Consider the following 23,577-nt stretch of genomic DNA (forward strand, 5'->3'; position numbering starts at 1 on the left):
TATGTATACGGTCCATATGATCTGCGGATACATTTCCATCCATCGTGTTTACTATATGTGGCCGGACAATAACAATAAATGTGGAGGATTCTGGATGCCTCACCCGGCCACGTGTTAAGGGATTTATATAATAGGCCCTAGACAGACAGTCATTTTATTAAATAGTAGTTGACGGAGGGGAGGATCTGTATTTTTATAACTAGACATGATTTGAATATGCGATTTCTTAAAAATGTCATGCATAGTGGTACATGAGGGTGTGTTCCGTACGTGTTGCGTGACGATAAGTTTGTTGGAGCATGGAGGTAGGAAACACCACCATGGTTGGGTAGAGGAAAACATGTGACTGTGACAATTTCTAGACTAAACACGTACTCCTATGTGTACATGTGTAGCTTATTTCTTACTCTGAGAAAATCATTTAATAATCATCCACGTTTATCCCCGCCCGCAGCCGCCCCTAAGGCTTAATATTTAAGACACATTACTTTGAGGAAACTTGAAGGTAGCCGAATGACTGAGTATATTCATGGGTCCGTTGATCACCGATATCTGGGACCCAGGTTCGGGTCTCCACTGCGTCTTTGTGGTCTTCCGTGAATTTTCGCGTTCAGTAATTAACTTTAAGAAATTTAATTGTGAAAATTATTGCATGCAAACAGCAACTCGGCGTAATCGGTGAGACTTGTATTCGAGTCACCAAACATCGAGTACCGAGTCCAAGTCCCGAGTCATGCAGGTCAAGTCCGAGTCACGAGTCACTCAGGTCGAGTCCGAGTTACGGAAAATGGGACTCGAGTCGGACTCTAGTCCGAGTCACGAGTCATACAAGTCTGGTAAGCTAGCTGTACAGTTGGGACTGCATGTCCGTAACATTGTAAGTTATATAGCGTCCACAGGTATATACGGGAACCTTTTTTTGGCTGATCTCGGCAGCCGGGGGGGGGGGGGGTGCCACCTCGTTTCCTACCCGTTTTATAATTATGGCACTTAAAGTTGGTAAGCTATTTCAAATTGAGTTAATAATTTTCTTTCATTAATAATGAGCTTTCAAATGAGTCGTGGAACGCAAAAAAAAAATCGGCCCACGACAAGTAATCAATTAATAAAACTTTCGAATGGGGAGCGTCCCCGCTCTTAATTCAGTTCTAAAACCAGCAGTATGTTTATGCGCTTTTGCTAATTTCAACAGCTGTACAGACTAACTTTTCACGGATGTGTACACAGTGTCGTACCGTAAAACAAGACTTGGAAAAACCACGGCTTTGCGATCCAGTGAGAGGAAAAGAGGCAAAAGTAGCAGAGATTCTAGTGTGGCGTAGCCAGGCCGGCCAGGGTGCATGTAGGCCTACTTTGATCGCCGAGCGTGCCGCGAACCGACCCGGCGATTCATCGCGTATAGCTATCGGCGGACCAGGCGAATACAACACGCGTGATTCCAATAATAAACATGTACATAATGTATGAGCTGATACGTCGCAGACTATTATGAATATTTTATTTTGCTCAAAACTTTCAAAGTAAAAAAAAAACCACTGGAGCGCGCCATTTAAAACCACTGTTTAAAACTGTACATAATGGCCTGCACCGTATACCACCAAGTTCACGTAGTCTTAAGGGAATATCAAGCAATTCAAACATGTCTCCCCAAGTGTGAGAAATCTACGTCTGGAAAAGTGTAAACTTTTTCGGACCACCCTGTACAGCGGAATGTCGGGACCATTGTTTTGGTGAAATTTTGGATGTAGCCCTTTCAAAGTCTGCGATACGAAAGCCCAATTCATAGGCTTTCTTTTAGTACAGGAATCATTCAAATCACTCATGTTCTTTTTAAGTTACGGGATTTTAAACACAACCACCGTTTTTAAGTTCTGTCCACGGATCACAAGAAGGTAAGTGTTCTTTCATCAAAACGAAAACGAATCACATAGGGATGTGTGTGAATTGTTGTACTAAAAGAAAGCTTACGAGTTGGCCGGGCTTTCATAGCCTAGATTTTCAACGTGCTACATGCAAAACTTCACTAAAACAATGGTCGCGACATTTGGGTTTTGCTTTTTTTTACTCACCCTGTATATTAAAGTCACAAACTAAGCAGTCATGACTGTACAGACCTTGCCTTTATGAGTGCAGCAAAATGTATAACATAAAACTATTCAATCAAAGATAAAATATATTTTACAGTAACTCACTTACCATAAACATAACAACTAAACTACAAATGTTATACATAAAGTTATGGCAATCAAACGTTATCCCACATGAATTAAACAAACACAATTATGATTGAAAACTGATAAAAGAGACCCACATATTCATACGTTATTATTCAGTTCTGCCACTTTACATTATGTTAGAAGACGAGTGATGACTTCGCACTCGAAACAGCAACCTAATTAACTACAGATAATTATATCTCAGTTTTCACATCTACAGAAACGTTCGTTACGTCACAGTATTTTCCCATTTCTCATCATCAGCTAAACATTCGATGCATGCGACAGAAATAAACTTGCGCACCCGGCCGCCCGTACGTGATTTTTGTCCCCAAACGAGGTCGGACAATATCACAAGAGGGCACTCTCACTGCGTTATGCATATTCGTGGTGCCAAGGGCAATAATGGTTTTTAAATCACCGGCGATTGGCAGCTGATTCGTGGATTGGTTGGAAGTAGTCCCGCCTTCTAATCAAGTAATCCGAGTTCCAATCTCAGTGAGCGTTTTTCACTTCTTTCCATTTTACCTTTGAAATAACTAAAGTGAGGAAGGAACATTTCACAAGACGTAAAGCCTATCTTGGGTTGGTGTTGTGGTGATCGAGAACAATGCATTACATAATGCATGTAATAGACCAATCAGAGGATGGGAAGTGGATGTCGTTTGGGAACTTCGCCACCCGTACTGGAATTTATATCCTCGTGCAGTGTTCTCGTGTATTAAAATTTTAGAGTTTGAAAATCTAGTTTCAAAAGGCTCCTATAAAATACTTCAATTTTTCGACGGATCAATACACCTTGGAAATTCCTAGTTTGAATAAAATCCATATATCTAATCTGTAGCAAATTGCCCTGTGGAGAGGTATATACAATCTTCTGTTTCCTATAGTGCGCACACATGCGTGTCCATCAAACACGGTCATTCAGACTGCGGCTGATTTATAACAATTATATCCCAGTCCATATTCAGAAATATGGCACCACCACTTTCCCTCTCGGAGCAGTCACCCCTACCCAGGCACTCCATGACCGACCTCTGCATATCTTCGGGCGCCGTCTTCCTGAAGTTCACGACATGGGTGACAAAATCCAGCAACAAGCCACCTTCTTCGGAGGCTTGGTCGAAGCACTGGGTCACGTCTATGCGCACAGTTTGGGGGTACTGCGTGTACGGGATGCCCCGGCGGTCCAGGCAGCTGCGTATGTCCGCCGATGTCATGTTGTATGATGATGTATCGAGACTGGATTTAAGTTGACCTAGTAGACGGCTGAACTTGCACGTGTCTGAAAACAACGATAACAATTCAATAATCTTTTATCTTCACTTGCTCGTTCTGCCCGTAATGGGTTGAACAAGGACAAAGGAATATTTTTGTTACAGTTCATTTGAACAGCAACTTGACTTGAGAGTGATGGACTTATGATGGACTTACAGGGACTTGTGATGGAGTCGACTATATACAACACTGGCGTTTACTCTCTGGTTTCAGTGGCATGAAACGACTGAGAATATTTCTATTCCGGCTCCCGGATGGGATGCCAGTCCATCGCAGGTTTTGCCCCAGCTAATGCCGGTACCTATATTGATACTCCTGGGTGGAGAGAGGCACGTGCGGGTGAAGTGGCTTGCCAAAGGACACAACATTATGGCCAGCTGCTGGATTCGAAACCCTGACTCTCTGATCATGAATCACAAACCCTAACCACACACGGCAGGCCATACTAGGTTTTGCCAGGCTCCCGACCGTCCATGCTTGTGAGTCCCTATCCATGTTTGTTTCGTGTATACCTCTGTCATTTTGCCTCTGAAGCAGAACTTCTTAAGTTCGGAACTTGATACCACTCAAGGTTTTTCTAGAATTGTAAATCTCAGGTCAATCCAGTCAGAAAGCAGCATTTGTATTCATTTTCATGTTTTTTTTTTCACACCAAAAATGTCGTCGTTATAGGCGCTCAAAGATGGATTATTTTTTATTTATACGGTCGACTGTTTTTACCTGAATTGAGAATCACCAGCATCACTCCACCCGGTTCCAAACGGTTGTACAGATCCATCAAGCCGCTATCCACGTCGCCTGCTATGTAGTAGATGGAGTGCACTGCGCTGATGAAATGAAACTTGCTCGAATCTCCCGCCTTTTGGTATTGCCCGATCGTCTGCTGACGCCAGTCGCACTCAACGCCGTGCAGTTGGTGAGCCTTGGAGCTCACCAATGACTTGTACAGGTCTAGGAACTCTGCGAGGGGCTCAACTACACGATTGTTGATGCGTGAGAATTGCTTTAGGAGTCGCTCCAGCATGATGCAGTCCGTTACACCTTTCAAATATGCAAATCGATTTTTCCTAATGAATTTCGGTGGAACAGATAACGACAACTGATACAGTTATGAATGTGACATCACACAAAATGCGGAAACAAAGCATGTGGACCATTCGGGTAAATTAGAAAATAAATATCAACTGTTTTGGATATTCTCACCTGACCCACTGCCCACCCCTAGGATCCGTAGCTCTTCTTGTCTGTCCAGTGTGGCCTGGAGTTTACCGACCACCACCTCGCTAAACACACCGTCCACCCACACGGAGAACACGCTGACATCGGAACACCGATCACGGAAGACATTGAACGTCTTGACATAATGGCCTGGATTGTTTAACAGACTCCAGTTTGTGTCCATGTTGTCTTCTCTTCTAGATACTCCGATGTTTTGACAGCTAGACAACCTGCATGAGTGTGACTGAATTGGACCCTCAAAGCTAAGAGTGGGATGATTAGTTGGGCAGATAGGGGAATTATTTTGGGGGAATTGTGCCTTTGGAATTTGGCACACAGTCAGAGTATGTCTTATGAAAGATATTTGGCTATAGGGCCATGATATCGCAGATTTGTCCTTTGAACAAAATATAGGTAGAATAACAAGCAATTTTTTTTAAGTTTTCAAAATGGCTGCCATTGCCTGTTATTCTACCTTTAACTTAGAACCATCTGAACTTCTGAAACATCTTTTTAAAATGTTATGGCTGAAATTATTTTTTTTTAAAGGTACATGCAAAGATGTAACCCAATCGGACAAGTAATTGAGGAGATATTGGCCGGCAAAGAATGATTCGGTACACATCTTCAGATTGGCTTCTATAAGAGTACGTATGCCAAGTTGGATGTGGATCGGATTTCAAAAGTGCCAATGTGGGGTGTATACGATAACCGATGCATGAAAAAAACCCCGGAAATGTGAAGTAAAGTAGACTTCTCTGAAGCCTAATGACACCTGCTTTTGTAATTTGGAAACGTTTTTCAAGTTGGAAAATTCGATTTTCTACCGCGCGTTAATTACGTTTTGACCTGGTCAAAAACTAACCTAATCCCAATTCGCAATGCCGTATTTTTTTTTTTACCTATTATTAACCCCAGGCATGCCCCAGGCAAAAACACTGCAGGCTGTCTACGACATGGCTGTTTGTTCTGAATGTGGCACAACAAAAGTGCCCTAATTAAATTACTTCACAATCACCACAGAAGAACAAAAAATAAAGGCTGTAGGCACTATACTGTCAAATATAGGCCTATTTAGAGCATGGAGGAAGGAATAGCTTCGGAGAAAAACACACAAATCTGCGTGGAACCAGCATCTATACTACAATCACGAAAATGATTCGGGGGCGCTGCCATTTTCCCGACCGGTCTCCGACCGGTCTCCCGTCCCCATCGCGCCTGTTGGCTGCGGGGGATGCGGAACGGGGCCCGGCTATTTTCGCCACATATTTCCCAGAATTCCTTTCCCCATTGAGCCGGCCGCCATCTTGCGTACGGGCCGGTGTCACGTGAAAATTCAACTCCTATGAAAATCGGACCCCTATTTCCCTATTATTGGTTGATCCCTCGCACGTACGTGACAGGTCACTCTCCCAAAATGATCCTAAAAATAGCACAGTATCGTACTCACGCGTGCGCAGGACTACCAATGAGTCCACATTTCATGGAGTCGGATATTCACGCTACACCTGTCGTGCCACGTATACGTATACGTTCGTATAGAGGAGCATGCGCTGCAGCGCATGCAACGGTATTCCATGCAACATGCAAAGCTGAAGGCATGCTTGCCCCACATTTTCTCAGCACTACTAGCTTCGTTTGATGGTCGTTTGATGCATTGATTATGCTACAATTTTCTCTTTCAATGGTAAGTCCGGTTTGTGCTATGACACATTATAGATTATAGTTAGTAGTAATTCTTTCGAACACCTCTGGCAAAGGATTATAAGTATTCTTTCGAACACCACTGCTGGCAATGACAATTGTTGTTTGTGAAAAGTGTGACCCAATCGCGTGGGCCTCGGACATGGCGATCGTGTAGTATTTAGTAGAAGGGCCCGGTTCCTATAGGGAACAAAATGCACTTTAAAAAAGCCCGACCAAAATAGTTGGAGACATTCTCAATAAACAGGTATGTCATAGATAGAGGGCCAGGTTTTGATTTTTTTTTTAGAGAAATTTGGGGGGGGGGGGAAATTACGATGACAGCACAGCGAAAACACGCAACCCGAAAATAAAGATGGCGATTTCTGCGCGATGTGCTGTGAGCACGAATGTCGGACACTTCGCCCCATTTCCACGTCGCCCCATGTCACTTCGCCCCTAACCACTTCGCCCCATCCCCACTTCGCCCCATCCCCACATCGCCCCATCCCCACATCGCCCCATCCCCACTTCGCCCCATCCCCACTTCGCCCCATCCCCACTTCGCCCCATCCCCACTTCGCCCCATCCCCACTTCGCCCCAGCCGTTACATGTAAAAAAAAAAATCTCATCTATTTTTTTGGCTTAAAAAAAAACTATTTCAATAGATTCACTAATTGCTAACCAACGGAAAGAATTAGCCCATCACCAAATGAACAATTCATAACCAACCTCTCAAGCTAGGCTCTCCCCTACCGAGAAAAAAGCTTGAAGTAAAAGATCCAACTTTGTTCCCAACCCGGCTATACCAACCCGTCTCCCACTTATCTGAGAACGACAATACCTTTGACATCCTAATTTCACTCTTGGAGGAACCAATCTCATCAATGAAGTTGTAAGTCTCACATATCAGACAAATTTTGACGGAACATTTTCCTCAAGGCAGTGAGTTCCTTTGAACTCACTGACCCATACCTACGGGATTCTTTTGAATCCAGCGGCTGATGATTTTATTTAAGCCATCATTTCTCTCATCTGTGTCTCGAGCACCTCATCAGAGAGTTTGTATTTTTCCTGAGTTTCTAGAATTGGGAGCATTTATTATCTGGGGTCTTTGGCAGTTTATTTGGTCTGCACCCCTAGCCTTCCCTTTTTTATACTACATGGGGCGAAGTGGGGATGGGGCGAAGTGGGGATGGGGCGAAGCGGGGATGGGGCGAAGTGGGGATGGGGCGAAGCGGAGATGGGGCGATGTGGGGATGGGGCGAAGTGGGGATGGGGCGAAGTGGTTAGGGGCGAAGTGACATGGGGCGACGTGGAAATGGGGCGAAGCGTCCGACACCCGTGAGGACGCACGGCGCGCAGAATCGTAAGGCACAAACCGCGCAGGAACAATTTATTTGTAGCTATTGTTAGCCGATGTATTTTTTTACAAGTTTTCTTTGTTACTCCTTTACACAGGACTCCCGATGACACCCACATCACATGACCAGCTCCAACCATGCTCCAAGCATGCTCCAGTGCATGCTTCAACCAGTTCCCAAAGCAAGAATCTCGACTCAAGACGAAGACGTGACGTGCTTTTTCTCTTTACCCATTCAAAACACATTTTTCTTCTAGCCATAATTTTATTATTTAGAAGTCATGAAAATGAAATAGTGCAAAAATAATCACTCTTTTCTGCTGTTTTATGTCCATCCTTTTTTAAAGTTATATCCTTGGCTTAGTTGTATCCAAGAATAATTATGGAATGATTACCCGTCTCGCTTGAAAGTCTTTCATGGAATGTTTTTGCCTATGCTAAACAAGCCTGGACCGACGTCCCTTACGAAAATCGCTCCCAAAATTTGCTACAATTATATCCCCTGAGTTTTGTCAAAGTACTACCCTGTATTGAATGCAAATACATTATTACTAAAAAATTTGTGTGTGCATTGTACCTGATTTCATTTTCACAGTTTTGTACTAAATACATTTAACATGTGGTGCTTGACATAATTATGAAGTGCTCCAATATGTCCTTTCTTATAGTTTTACTCTCTTCTGCAAATAAACGTGTTACAATACTTTGCTCTACAACCCCATCACCATAATAAAAACACGAACTGTTATAATGACATTAACTACTACTTAATACATAAAAAACACCCCCTTCACCATAACGAATATAAATTGTTGCCCACTTCCCCGGAAATATAAGTGACCATTCACAGGTGTAACATAAGTAGGCATGGGCGTCGCAAGGGGGGGGGGGGGGGGCACTTGCCCCCCCCCCCCCGAAAGCAAAAAAAAAAGAAAAAAGAAGGGGAAAAAATGAGTTCAATTTTAAATTTAATGAGTTGGGGGGCTAAATGTCCCTGCCCTTCTCTAAAACTGATAAATGGAGAATGTGTTGAGAAAAACAGGCATTTTTTTGGCAAAAATATGTTTTGCCCCCTCTAGAAAACAAATCCTGGCGACGCCCATGTAAATAGGCCACACAATATCCAACCCCCATCCCCACTGGCTTCCCCCTCCTCTCCTCTGTAGTGAGAACTATGAATACGACGTTGTAAAGGTCAAGATCAAACCGCGTTTTATCTAAACTACCTAATTGTACAGTTGGTGTATACGTCCTTTATGGTTTGGCACCTTGAAAAATCAATGTTCAATTTGACTGGACAATATTCCAGCACAACATTAGTTATGAGCTTTATATACATGTAATGAGACATTGCATGAGACAATCGGTCGGCAATAAATACTTAATTTCATTCAACTGTTGACAGCAAGACCTTCCTAATCGGTGCGCAATTTAAAACAACATTTAAACGGTATGAATCCCAGCACAAACATAAACCTCCACAATATCAGCGATTTCAATATCACCATCTCCCCTCTATAACAAAAACCATTTCTCCCCATCCCCGGAAATATTTGTGACATGGTTGACGGGTTGTACGGAAATTGGGCGTTCCGACTAGCACCTTTCACCCTAACTAGCCCCTCCCCTATATTGACAATATGTCCTGGACCCTCGCACAATCTCCACAGGAAATGTTATGTGCGCGCACGTTGCTAAACGCAAATACAACTTAGGTGAGACTGATGGCGAGCCCAAATAGGCTCGCGTGCAGCAGAGCGTCTGATTCTTTATTTGACTTAACAGTTGTTTGGAGTTATTGGAGTTATTATCGAGATTTCACTGTATACAGTAATTATTACGAGACAGTCAACTCCACCCATCTAGCGGGTGCCGCGCGAAGCGCGGCATCCCGCTAGTGCATTACATGGACGGGTCATATCGTGAATCTGAATGAGATACGGGCATCGTAGCAAAGGCTCGATACGAGACTGCACTGAGAACGCGTTCTGAATGATCTGAGGCTATTGGGTATTATGGTACAACTTGACAAGTGGTATGGGAGCAATAATGTGGACATTAGTTAAAGACAGCCTAAGCTCGGAGTTCCATGATGTGCTTTACCTATTTGATGAATAGCACAAAACACACAGGGTTAAAAAAATTTAAGAAAGTTGTTGTTGAAAAATACCATGGAGCAATTTGGAATATTTTGAGAATTGATAGGAAACCTTAACCGTACATGGGAAAAACCCCATATAAAATTTCCCATGGCATGCATGGGGAAAAAGCCAATGGGAAAACTCACCGGCAAAATCCCTGGCCACATGGTGTCCAATTCACCATGCAATTCCCATGGGGTCCCATGGGAACTACATGGGAGATTTCTGTAAGGGAATATTATAGGCCTGTGGTTGGCAGTGACCTTCAGACTGTACATAGATAAACACTCACCCTAATGTGGCGGGAATAATGTTCCGTGTGTGTACGATGTGCTTGGCGCTTTGGCAATGGACTTCACACACTATAGTCGAGCGAATAGACGTGCTCAAAGTGCTTGTGTACAATGATCGGGTTGCTTAAAATGTATGGTGCTCCAAATCGGACAGGCTGAAGACGTCATTACAAAAAGTAAATGGTCATCCTCCATACAAACGATCAGCGTTGAAATACGCGCTGTATTCACACACAGATGGGTATATAGGCTAATGCATACACCCTCGACTTATTGAAACCATAACTCCTAAAAGAAACGGGTACTGAACATAGTAACTGTACCCAATGTAAATTTAGTTTGTCTGCTTATTGCTGTAGAAACCAAATATTTCTGCTTGTGGACAAATTTTATGCACGTACTTTTCGAATTCAAAACGACAGCAATTGCACTTCGGGCACACTGACTATGTCAGACATCCATCTATATATATAAGAGAGAGTTTAACTCGGCCTCCCAGACGATGTTTGCTCATGAAAGGATCCGAGACCGCGAGCTCCCGCGGCGCCAAAATCGCTCCACGTCCGTGGAAAAATGCGGAGGGTGTCTTCCGCCGGGTCGGACACTTCGGGTCGTCCTGATTTATACTGGTTGAAGCCATGTTCACAAATGGACACATAACGTTTGGTTTTAGTACAGTACGTGTAGGCTACATCATGGAGAAATGTTTTATTTCTCCATGGCTACATGTACAAATTCCACTGGCAAACATCGCGCGGGGAATGCGGTGCAAAATGGTCCGGGTGCAACTACCGGTCGTGATCCAGGGTCGCTGCAACAAATGGGCTCCATCAATCTGAACCCGTAGAACTGTGTCGGCAGATATCTAAAGAATGTTCCATTTCGCCAGTAGGGGAGATCCCGCAGGGACGTCGACTTTGTATACGCATACGCAAGCATGTACTGTACATGTACATTTAGACTATGCAGACTGTAAGGGAATATTATAGGCCTGTGGTTGGCAGCAGTGATGTAGTGCCTTGATGCTGGGCCTTGGCCTTTAGGCTGCCTTAAGGCTGGATTTTAGGGCCTTGGCCTTGGCCTCGAGGCTTGAGGGCAAAAGCCTTGGCCTTGGCCTTGGCCTTGAGGGTTCAGGGCCTTGCAATTTTGAGTCAAGGCTCTTCAAGGCCCATAGATTTTTGCATTTTCCAGATAAATCTGTTCGAAATTTTGCTGTTACCATTTTAATCGTATTACCATGGAGGAGGGAAGCACCCTATAGATTTGTGTGTTGGGCGCACTTCCACTTTTGTAGCATCACATTTTGTTACCATTGTAGTAGATTTGCTGCAAAAATATTCCGTACACCCTGTGGGGCTAATGAGATTATCACTTTAATTGCATATAATACTAATAATAGAGAACATTTATATAGCGCCAAAATCCGTCTAAAAAAGATGCTCAAGGCGCATATAACTATGGAATAGATCTGATTGGTTGTATAATTATGTCTCCCTGATAAGTGCTAAAGATTTGCTAAATCTGTTTTAGATAATGCTGATATTTCTGACCATGTTGGGCCAGCAAATAAAACAATTCCCAAATCAGTTTCTTGGATCCCCCTTTTGATACACTTGGGAGAATTGTGTGTCAATATAGAAGTAAATCATTATTTTGTCTAGTTAAACCATATTGAAGACCTGAACTTATACTTTAATAGATACAGTGCAGTCATAAAACTGTGTAGGCCTATGCGATCATGTTGATTGCAATTAAAGAAATATTGTTCTTCGTAACGAGCAATTTGTGATGATAAGGGCGGATCCAGGGGTGCCAAAAGGGGCCATGCCCCCCCCCCCCCCCAAAAAAAACGGGTTTTTTTTAATGTGACGTCGTAATAAAGGCAGGCAATGAGTACACCACCATCTTTTCCTCAAAAAAACATCGGTAAAAATGGTCAGAAATTGCCTCAAATCGCACCACAGAGCATATCTCGAGTACAAACATTTTTCGGGGCCCTTAAGCGGGCCCCTAAGCCCAAGCCGTAATTTTTTGACCCACTTTTTTGGGGGGGACCAACATTTCTTTGCCCCCCCCCCCCAAATTGTGTTCTGGATCTGCCCTTGCGTGATGACGTGTCACTCATGTGACTATAATTAGTTCTATATCAGTGGTCATTTCATAAAACAGGGCCTTGGCCTTGGCCTTGGCCTTGGCCTTGAGGGTAAAGCCTTGGCCTTGGCCTCGAGGCTTGAGGGTCAAAGCCTTGGCCTTGGCCTTGGCCTTGAGGGTCAAAGCCTTGGCCTTGGCCTTGGCCTTGAGGGTCAAAGCCTTTGCTCCAACACTGGTTGGCAGTGACCTTCAGACTGTACATAGATAAACACTCACCCTAATGTGGCGGGAATAATGTTCCGTGTGTGTACGATGTGCTTGGCGCTTTGGCAATGGACTTCACACACTATATTCGAGCGAATAGACGTGCTCAAAGTGCTTGTGTGTACAATGATCGGGTTGCTTAAAATGTATGGTGTTCCAAATCGGACAGGCTGAAGACGTCATTACAAAAAGTAAATGGTCATCCTCCATACAAACGATCAGCGTTAAAATACGCGCTGTATTCACACACAGATGGTATATAGGCTAATGCATACACCCTCGACTTATTGAAACCATAACTCCTAAAAGAAACGGGTACTGAACATAGTAACTGTACCCAATGTAAATTTAGTTTGTCTGCTTATTGCTGTAGAAACCAAATATTTCTACTTGTGGACAAATTTTATGCACGTACTTTTCGAATTCAAAACGACAGCAATTGCACTTCGGGCACACTGACTATGTCAGACATCCATCTATATACATAAGAGAGAGTTTAACTCGGCCTCCCAGACGATGTTTGCTCATGAAAGGATCCGAGACCGCGAGCTCCCGCGGCGCCAAAATCGCTCCACGTCCGTGGAAAAATGCGGAGGGTGTCTTCCGCCGGGTCGGACACTTCGGGTCGTCCTGATTTTCCCGTACGGACCGGCCATCCGTTTCGTCGATTTTTCGTGACTGCTTTTTGCGCAGGAATATGCCGTCGTGTGCGCTTTCACGTTGACTGCCTGTCCGCCCCCTGTGCTGGCTTTTTCTGCGTGTCTAGACTGTGCGAGGTCAGCGGCTTCGACGTAGGGGTTGCGTTTACGTGTTCTACTTGGCTGTTTAGCAAAAGTGTTCACCAAACGTTAGTATGGGGTGACCTCGGTAAAATATTTTTTGTCCATGGTGCGTGGCCACCAAGTGTCCCTATTCTTTCATATGCTTCGCTTGCCGCCCCTGTGCCGAGTGCAACGAATACTCAGAAGGACTACACATTAGTATGCCTAGCGCGGTCTGACCCAATCGAAAGTCTACACTGCGTGGTACTTCCCGGCTATGCGTAAAACCGTCACTGGCAACGCGTACTGCAGCCTGCTCCACACCCTGGAGACGAGGTTGAGTCTACGGTGCTCGCTATTTGAAGCACAAGCATGTGACATCGCGTGATAGAGTGCTGTTGCTTCCATAATGTGTTTACAGCTCCATGCTTCCACTATGCTTCCACCAAGGCTGAGCGTTGTGAGTTCGCTGTCCGCCACGTATAATTCAGTGTCGTGTTATAATTTCGGGGGCCTGTTTGGGGTCAACGAAGGATCGATGCATTCACACAAATATCGACGAAAAAGTGTCCGACCCGGCGGAAGACACCCACATTTTTCCACGGACGTGGAGCCATTTTGGTGTCGTGGGAGACCGCGGTCTCGGATCCTTTCAGGAGCAAACATTCCTTGGAGGCCGAGTAAAACTTGCTCTTATATAGATGGTTGAACCAACGAATCCGAACCAACTTCAATAAAAGTTACATCGACTTTTTCCTTGCAGACGGTCTCGCAAATTGTAAGAAGTTCAAGTTTACGTTTGTTGAAGAGTCCAATACTGAAACTTAATTATGACCTTCCTCCATGATTCAGACCGTTTGTAATTTTATGGTAACACTCAACATTTTCATTTCAAATGACACCTTTACGTTTTATTGCATTATGATTTATTGTCAAAACTGTACAATCAGCCTTCGCCTGTGTACTACGGTAACCTTTTCACTGCGTTTTCCAAATGCGACTGCCTCACAAAATGCCAATTTAACAGACCAACGGGAACATTTACAGACAAGTTGCCATGGTACATAATTATCATGTGCGTAAATCGACGGGGGACAGGGGGAACCCCCCCCCCATTTTAAAGCGGGGACATTGTTTGGTTCCCCCCCCCCACTTTTTCTTCCCCGAATAAAAATTGTAGCCTACAAGAATGATTCTATTGCTCAAAATACATGTAGCTGATTCAATTAATCCAAAGTCATAACTTTAAAAGATGATCTTTTGCTGAAATTTGTTTTAGTGGTCAGAAATTGCCTCAGATCACACCACAGAAATTGCTTTCCTTTAACTGTATGTCTCCTTAACTATATCCCCATTTACATTTAACTCCCCAAATTTTCATCCCCAACACTACGCCCTACCCGATCTATGATCGGGTAAATCAGCTTGTTAACAATACATGCGTTTTAGGTGGCCGATTCGCTCGGCCAGATGGCATACGGGGCAGTCTATTTGCCTGTCACTCACGAAGTTTATTCATAAAGTAACTGCACAGCTAGTTGCTGTCAACTCTAGTGAATATTCAAACCAAATTTGAAATTCACAAAAATGTTATGTACGTACTTTTCAATATTCATAACACCATTAATCAATCTGAAGTTGATCGACTGTATAATCGACCGATAACCCAATTTTGGCTTGTGTGTGCGCCGGGTGCGCGTGCGCGTGCAACCGCGCTGCGCGCGTGCAGCTTGTTCTTCACGCGCGGTACTGCATGCTGATTGGCTAATGGTCATTTGTTTACTACGTTTGCGCGCGGCTAAATCAGGTCACCGCGTATTCGCTAAATGTGTATTCATTACTTCCCAAACCAGTGCGCGCTGTAATTGGCTGTATGTAAATGAAATGATGATATCGGAGCTCATTAAAGTTTGTCACCTCGCCCGTGCGTACTTGTTGTAATGTCGTGGTTCAATATTTTCAAACGTCGTGTTTATTGTGAAATAACTCAATACTTTTTTGCGCAGTTACGCATTAATATTGCAAAACTGCATGAATTAGGCAAAATACAAATAAATATGTTTAGCGTCCCCGCCCGCTACCTTTTTGGAGGCCTCCTCCGGTTTTTTTAACGAAAAAAATAATACATTTTAAACAGTGACATAATTTTGCCCTTTATAATATAAAGCTGATATGTCATTGCCTGAGTCCAAGTAGCGGCCGTTTAAAAAAAGCTGGCGGCCATCTTGAAAAATAGCCCGGTCTGGCGGCCATTTTTGAGACTACGCGACACAAGGGGCGCAAGTGACTTGGCCAAATCTGGGTTGGGCTCGGTCCGAGTGTACCTAATTTAAAACGTTGATGCACGCATAGCGCTTACGTACGTATGTGTCATGTACATGTTATTTTCATGTGATGCAGCAATCCATTGCGAACGTTTTGAAATCACATGTATGCACATGCTCTGCACATGTAAACACACAAATGTTTGTTTTACATACGCTATGTGGACATTCCTTTGTTTTCGTATAGTTATAGAAAACTCGGTACAAAAAATAACTTTACTTAAAAACTGTGAAAACTCTTTCAACCCCTAATTTGTTTTTTGATTTCCTTGAATGTTTCTCTTCATTCTGCGACGGGTAACCCTAACCCCCAAATGCCTCTAAACCTGTTATCCAGAGAGGGCGAAACGTTATGTGGACAAGGCTTAGTCCACATAACGTCAACACAACCTGCATTATGTGGACATTTTTTGTTCACATGTCCACATATAGTGACTGTAAGACAAACTCACAATGTTTTAGCCCAGGTTGGAAAACGTCTTCATAATATAATGCACAACGGAGCCCAACCTGGGCTAACAATGTTCGTACATTATACGCGTGGTTTACACAGTGTGTACGAGCATTGAAGTGAATGGAACGCGTATTAGTGCTTGTCGCGCTTCTGGAAAGGTGTGAAAAAATTTTGAGATGCCGATTTCAAGCAACTCCGACTTAAGTCAAGTCTTTATGGTGTTCATGATGCAAATTTACATGAATGTAAACGTGAGAGCTTATAATCTTAACCTCACTTCAAAACGGTGCATTTAAATCTTTTCTACTTTTTGTTCTCCATTTTTTCCCCAGTACTGTTGGAAAGTTAGAAAATAACCTTAAAATATATTATAACCTTACTGTGATCATTTTGTTTTGCTTCTATCACAGGATACAACTCAATCATCTTGGAAGTCCCAGAGAGAACATCAATATTTTCTTTTCCACTGGCAAAGAAAACATTGACATTTGTATGGTGTACTATATCGTCGTGCTCACAAACACGACGGACCTCTCCACAAACACGACGGACCTCCTCACAGGCACGACGGAGCTCGCCACACGCACGACGCACTGCTCACAAACACGATGGAGCGATCCACACGCACGACGATAACAGATAAGTGTAGCGGGGGGGGGGGGGGGGGGTGATAATTGGGATGAAAATCAAAATTTTGAAATATGATTGCGCCCACTTCAGAGGTGATGCATTGGGTCATTTTGGGGATATTTTGTATATGAAGTGGGCATCTAGCATGAAAAAAATCCCCACCCCACCCAAAAAACTAAATCTGCACTGCACGCACAGTGGACAGTGAGTATTATTGCGAAATGAACGCCTTTTTGCCCATTTTAATCGCTTTGACATAGTTTATATTGAACACACCACTGAAGTCGGTAAGACTTTCAAAGATGAGCACATAACTGACAATTTAATATATTAAGTAAGAATATTATTAATGCACTTATAGATCACTAAATACATGTATCACAGACAGTCGGGGCATAGATATACATAATTATAAATGATTGTATAAAACTGATATCAACCTACATGTAGGGGTCTTTCCACATACAAACGGTAACAAAAATGTGACATTTAGAGGGAACCATAGACAGAAGTCGATACATGAAGTACTCTGTCATGTTTTTTTCTCTTTCTACATCCCATGTCCTAGTAAGAACATTGTCCACCAACAAGTTTGATATTTTTTTTAGGATTCCAGAAATTACAGAGGATTATCTTCAAGATTTAACGTTCATAACATGGACAGACATTTCATTTTTAAGTGTTGGGAAGCAGTAAATGAAATGCATGAATTATCCTAAATTTGTTCCTAAAGTAAAGCTATCCGTTGAGGGATTGCCACTGGCCAATCTTACATTAAACCTCTACCAGTAGGTATTTTTAAACTACAGGGATGTACATCTTCAAGACCTCATACATTTTCATAACAGGGACAGAAATTTATCACAAATTTGTGTCCTTGTTATGAACATGTATCAAGTCGCATTTCAATTTCATCAATAAAATAGGTTGCTTTAGTGTTGAATGATACCAATTCTACATTGAATAAGTAATTATAAATGGAACAAGAGCTGGATTAATCATAAGAATGAAAGTAGTATGATTCAAGAATGTCCATCCATGTCCGTCTTTTCATCTTAAAGATGGCATAGTAATTTCATGCATATCCATTGAATCAGCTGTTGTGCCTGAATGTTTCCAATTTGAAATAATAAGTCTTTAATCATCATTACTACAACGTGACTATTCAGGGTATGAACAGCAGAATACTCAAATAGCCAGAAAAAAAACATTTTGGGGTTAATTTTGAATTTGAAGGGGTGGGGGTTATTTAAGAGATACAGCATTAGGTTTGGTGTCAAAAGTCTTGTATTGATGGTGTTAACTATTTCCCAGATGGGCGTCTCCACATTTTGACAGTGGACTTTACCAACCCCCCCCCCCCCCTCTAATGAGTGTCCTTTATAGAACACCATACATTTGACAATCATGGAGTCCAAGTTACGCAGTCTGTTCCACGACCCGGAGTACTACACCAAGTCCTTCCACTGCTACGCTGCTCTGTCGGCGAAGTTCAGCGTGCTTGCCAACTGGGGAGAGACTGTGTTTGGTGAAGCTGTCGTTGACAAAATCAAGGTCACGCTGGGCGAGAATGAAGAGCTACGGGTCCTGGGAATAGGAAGCGGGTCAGGTATGCATAATATAAAGTTCGCCGAGAACAGAAACATTTCTGAATTGAACGGGGAAAAGTATGACTGCTGTTGGTTTTGTGGCTCTTGTTGTGTACATTATAATATATTTTAAATTATAACAAAGGACTGTCTCAAACACCTGTTATATAGCAGTTCAAAGCGATTCTGGACATTCAGGCAGGGGCGGGCCTGAATACAGACACACATTACGAACGCTCTCAATAATGTATGTGTTGTCAATCTTAATGGAGCAAAATGGACTGGTGATACATTAATGGCCTTTGTTTCAAAACTACAGGGCCAAATCCAACAAAAATTTCACCCAGTCCTGTAATTGGCGGTTTTTTTCTGCTGTTGGATGTGGATAATAAATAAGAAAGAAAAATGTTTGGACTCCTCATTTCTTTGTGAATTCGATTTTTTTTTCTCTCATAAATTACGAGAATTCTGTACACCTTCCAGAGGAACATTTTTGGGACACACTGAGTAGTCCGAATACTGCTCCAGCATTGAATGAATGCTTGCAATTATACAAACGCAAGTTGCAGTACATTGTGGCCTGCTGAGTCCGCCATCTTCGTTCTTGACTTTTCGCGAACACGGCCGTTCGCGTGTTGGTTCCCGTCATTTCGAAGCACCGTTCTCGTGTTCATTCAAAACGAGAACGGGGTTTCGAATACGCCCTAGGTGCACTTCGTGCAGTGATTGCATCGAAACTCCGGTTTCTCTGAGAGACTTTATTACAACCGATTCAGTAATACCAGACGGGTAACGTATATCACCAACCGATAATGTAACAGTTGGACTGATACTGTATCACCACTAACTGATATATTACAAAAATTGCCCGGATGTGCTTACACTATAAGTCAGTTATCGGTCCTGGCCGATAATGTAACAGAAATTGACTAATAGTAACCTTTACGACACTTCAGTCAAGTTTAATTATTACATATCGGTTAGTGATACAGTTTGTCAGTTCTTATTATTGTTACATTATCGGTTGGTGATCCGTTGGTCACTATCAGTTGTTACATGTTGTCAAAGAAGGAAATATTGATATGATCGCGTGGCATACTATACGCCAACTTTCTAGCATTGGTATATATATATACCGACAGACTGGTAATGACTCGAATCAATGGCTCGACTCGAGTCCGACTCGACTCGACTTGAGTCGAGTCACTTCCTTAAAACGACTCGACTCGACTCGCCAAAATTCAGTGACTCGTTAAAACTCTGACTACCGACCGGTTGGGCGACCTGCATATACGAGAAAGTTATTTGTAACTCATGACTTGTTGGAACATCGATCAATAAAAGAGTGTGTTTGGTTCGTAATTAATTATATAATATACAGGGTGAGTAAAAAAAAAAAACCCAAATGTCGGGACTATAGTTTTAGTGAAGTTCTGCATTGCATGTAGCACTTTCAAAATCTAGTGTATAAAAGCCCAATTCATAAGCTTTCTTTTAGTACAAGAATCATTCAAACCACTTAATATGTACTTTTCAAGTTACGGAATTGTAAACACAACCACCGTTTTAAAGTTCTGTCCACGGATCACAAAAAAAGGTGTGCGTTCTTTCAGCAAAACGACACACATCCCTATGTGATATGTTTTTCGTTTTGCTGAAAGATCACTATGACTCTTTTGTGACCCGTGGCCAATTTGATTGATTCTTGTACTAAAAGAAAGCTAATGAATTGGGCTATCATATCCTAGAATTTGAAAGTGCTACATGCAGAACTTCACTAAAACCAAACTTCACAGTAATCCCTATACATTTGGATTTCGTTATTGTTTTACTCACCCTGTTTACTTGTACAGCGTAATAACGTTTGCAGTTGTATTTTATATTCTTCAGGTGAGATGGACATGCAGATGCTGACCAAACTCCTGCGACGCTTTCCACTCATCAACAACCGTGTAGTTGAGCCTGCCTTGGACCAGCTTGTCAAGTACAAGGCCTTAGCGCAATCCGAGGCACACGACCTACACGGAGTATTAACTTGCGACTGGCGTCAGCAGACGATCGATCAATACGAAAAGGCGGGAGATTCGAGGCAGTTCCATTTCATCAGCTCGATTCACTCCATCTATTACGTGGACGATGTTGACCGTTCCCTGATGTATCTTTACGACCGGTTGGACCCTGGAGGAATCTTGCTAGTGGTAACAGTCTCAGGTAGGCCTATCTATGACTCTTCCAAAAAAGAGAGTAAAGTTTCCAAAGCGCAAGGCTCGCTGAATCGCACTGCACCAACCGTAACTCGCGTGCAAAAATTGTAATTTCTACCCTCAGAAACTGTTCGAAATTACAAAAAAGGTATCATTTGAATTGAGAAAAATCTGCTTTAGATTCAAAAGGTCAATTTCTGATGATAAAAAACACCATTGATTCAAATTTGATCGAAACTAAGGAGGGGACCGTAACTACACGATCGCCCAGATTTCTTCAAGCACTTGGTAGGCGAAAAGAGACCTCGAAATTTCTTTATGTTTTGTTCATTGGGTATGTGCTTGTTGGAGGTCAGTAAGAAAAATGCACACCTATAGGTCTCTTTAACTTACACTCTCATAATGTCTTTTACCAGACGACAGTGGGTTCTGGCGTTTATGGAATCACTTCCCAAGTTTTCAAGACAGTCTGATGACCTTCACAAACTCGTCCCACATACGCGGCTCCTTGGAGCGCCGAGGCATCCCGTGCACGCAGTACCACCAACGCTCCCGTGTCGAGATCACCCAGTGTTTCGACGAGGCGTCGGAGGAGGGCGCCCTGGTGGTGGATTTCCTGACCCACGTGGTCAAGTTGAAGGAGACGGCGCCTGCGCAGTTGTACAAGGAGGTCATTGAATATCTCGGGAGTGACCATTGCTCCGAGAAGAGCGCAGACGATGTTCTCTTCAACAACGACTGGGATGCAGTTGTCGTGTGCAAGCCAGTGGACTAGGGTCCGAGGTTTGGGTCTGTTTTCTTGGGGGTTTGATTAGCATTGTAGGCCCACTTTTTTATGGATTGCCAGGGGCGTCACCAGACCAATTTGAATAAAGTGGGGGCATTCCAACTGCGCACGTGCACATCAAGATTCGACGATTTAATTTTGGGATGAACAATTCGCCGTATTCGTGCAAAATCATAGTGGGTACCTGCAAAATTAAATGTGGGCCCCATCTAATGCAGGCCTTAGGCCTGAGGGCTACAGTGTTTAAGTACACTTTTGTTTACGCTGGCCGGTTTGAAATTTTATATTGTTCTTGTTTTCCGTCCCTCTATCTCCTCTCCCCTGTCAAACTGTCCACCCTCCCTTCCCTCCCCCCCCCTCCAACCCATTCCTACTCGCATCAGTCTTCAGTCTTGTCTGGTCATACTTTTCAATTTCCATTTTTTGTTTACTTTCTGATATATATTTGCTTTGTCATTGTACTTTTGTTCATTTGTTGGCCGAATAAATAATAATAATAATAATAATCTGGGAATGCTATACCTACATGTTATCTTGTAATTGTATGAGGAATACACTGATATATAGATAGTCGTCAGCATAGTAATTGTTTTATTGGATAGTTTGATTGTATGCTCGTTCGTTTCAAGCTAGAGGACCGTTCCTCCTTCCTTCCCCTTAATTGGGTCTGTCCATTACACATGCCTAACCAGAACACAATCTGAAATATAACGCCGGTGCCTCTAAAATTTGGTGGTGATTTTCTGTTTAGTTCAAGTTAGAGTGTGATCATAGACTAGTACAGTTTGAACTAGGCTAAACTGCAATTAAAAAAAAGCTACCTATGCAGTGATGCTGACAGCTGCACATCTTTAAATGTCAATAAATGTTTACAGTATAATTATACGCCTTAGCGAATTTTAATTTCCGGTTCTGAATAATAATTAAAAGTTCGTATTAAACACCTGTCATCGTTGTCGTGGCGTCATTGTTCAATATAACCTAGGCTTTACAATCCAATTATTTGGGTAGACCCTTGGAATATTTTGGAATGCAAATTTGTGATTCTCAAAAATCAAAGTTGTTGGGTGCTGTAATGCTGCCGCACAGTGCACCGCATTCTGCGGACGTGCGAGAAACAACATGTGTGTATTGATGACGTGTGTTTGTAACACTCGCGCAATGTGTATCGTACATTGTTGGACACGGCTGGGAATACGTATGCGTAAGCATATGCCGCAAAATGTCCCCCCGTCCGATGTAAACACCGGTGGTTTTCTTTTTCTCCGGGAACGGTAATTATAGGTTAGCTTCCTTTCAACCATGCAGACATTTTGAAATAATATAAGTAAACAATCCAAAACATATAATTTTCGGGGATTTCAGGCCGTAATGAATTACGGCCTGAAATCCCCGGAAATTTAACCGGACCACAAATGTGGAAGTTGGAAATGTAAAAGTGTACTTTAGGACCCCCAGGCCTTCAGTGTATTTTAGGACCCCTAATAGCGAACTTTAGGAACCCTCTATTTCGTTCGTTTAAAAACATTTCTTCGGCCCTATTGGTCAAAAACTACTTTTGCAAGGCCGGCTCAAGCGAAGGCTTCCTTTCGTCTTTTTAAATGGTCACCCCTGCCCTCTGTCCATGGCATTCCTTTCATTATCGTCAGGTAAACATGATTGTGGTGCGTACAATAAATAAAAGTGGATTTAGTTGTCTTAGATACACTAAAGGGGTCCCTAGCACCCTCCCCCCCCCCCCCCCCCCCTCGCGACGCCCATACCAAAGAACTGTAAACTTCACCAGTGGATCCGGAGCATGCTAATTTTTACTCTCTGCATATAACAATTCACGAGGGTGTCCTTTTAATTCTTAAAGGGATATTACGTCCTGGAATGCGCCCGATTTGGCTACAAAACTTGTTTTCATCGAAATGATGTAAATTGGAAAGATTTTTTGAGAGTAGGATATAAACATCCACACATGCAGCCATCCTTTAAAAATTGGGCGTTCTGTGGGGGGGGGGGGGGTGGGTGCAAAATGTTGACTCTCAAAAATCGAGTTGTTAGGTGCTAGTCGTGAATCCTGCTGCACATGTTTCACCAGTGCATCACAATTTGTGGAAGTACGAGAAACAACATTAGATTGTGTCATACACACAACGAGTACCGTACATTGAATAGACACGGCTGGAACTACGTATGCGTATGCCCCAAACAAATATTTCTCGGGAATCGGGAATGGTAAGTAGACAATTAACAATTGTTGACTGCTGTGATATATGATATGACGTTTTGAAC

At 42.9% G+C, this 23,577-nt stretch overlaps 2 protein-coding genes across 7 annotated transcripts; one reads left to right on the top strand and one right to left on the bottom strand.

The window, feature by feature from the left end:
- Positions 1-2,101: 2,101 nt before the first annotated feature.
- On the bottom strand, positions 2,102-12,746 carry LOC119737754 (histamine N-methyltransferase-like). 6 transcript variants are annotated; one of them, XM_038212324.1, is made up of 4 exons: positions 12,561-12,746; positions 4,698-4,956; positions 4,215-4,535; positions 2,102-3,501 (listed from the first exon to the last, which is right to left on the bottom strand). In XM_038212324.1, the coding sequence occupies exons 2-4, from the start codon at positions 4,894-4,896 to the stop codon at positions 3,137-3,139; spliced, it is 885 nt and encodes a 294-aa protein (XP_038068252.1). In that variant the 5' UTR covers positions 4,897-4,956; positions 12,561-12,746; the 3' UTR covers positions 2,102-3,136. The 6 variants fall into 6 exon arrangements, with proteins under 6 accessions (XP_038068252.1, XP_038068254.1, XP_038068250.1 ...); XM_038212326.1 differs by lacking the exon at positions 12,561-12,746 and adding an exon at positions 10,193-10,559 and having other exon boundaries at positions 4,698-4,942; XM_038212322.1 differs by lacking the exon at positions 12,561-12,746 and adding an exon at positions 10,193-10,559 and having other exon boundaries at positions 4,698-4,975.
- LOC119737755 (histamine N-methyltransferase-like) lies at positions 7,933-22,247 on the top strand. Its single transcript, XM_038212327.1, has 4 exons — positions 7,933-7,968; positions 16,498-18,326; positions 20,197-20,517; positions 20,927-22,247. Exons 2-4 carry the CDS (start codon positions 18,125-18,127, stop codon positions 21,283-21,285), a joined length of 882 nt encoding a protein of 293 aa, XP_038068255.1. The 5' UTR covers positions 7,933-7,968; positions 16,498-18,124; the 3' UTR covers positions 21,286-22,247.
- Positions 22,248-23,577: the final 1,330 nt, after the last annotated feature.

This window comes from Patiria miniata, unplaced genomic scaffold (assembly GCF_015706575.1).
Source record: "Patiria miniata isolate m_02_andy unplaced genomic scaffold, ASM1570657v1 HiC_scaffold_3, whole genome shotgun sequence".
Lineage (NCBI taxonomy): Eukaryota > Metazoa > Echinodermata > Asteroidea > Valvatida > Asterinidae > Patiria > Patiria miniata.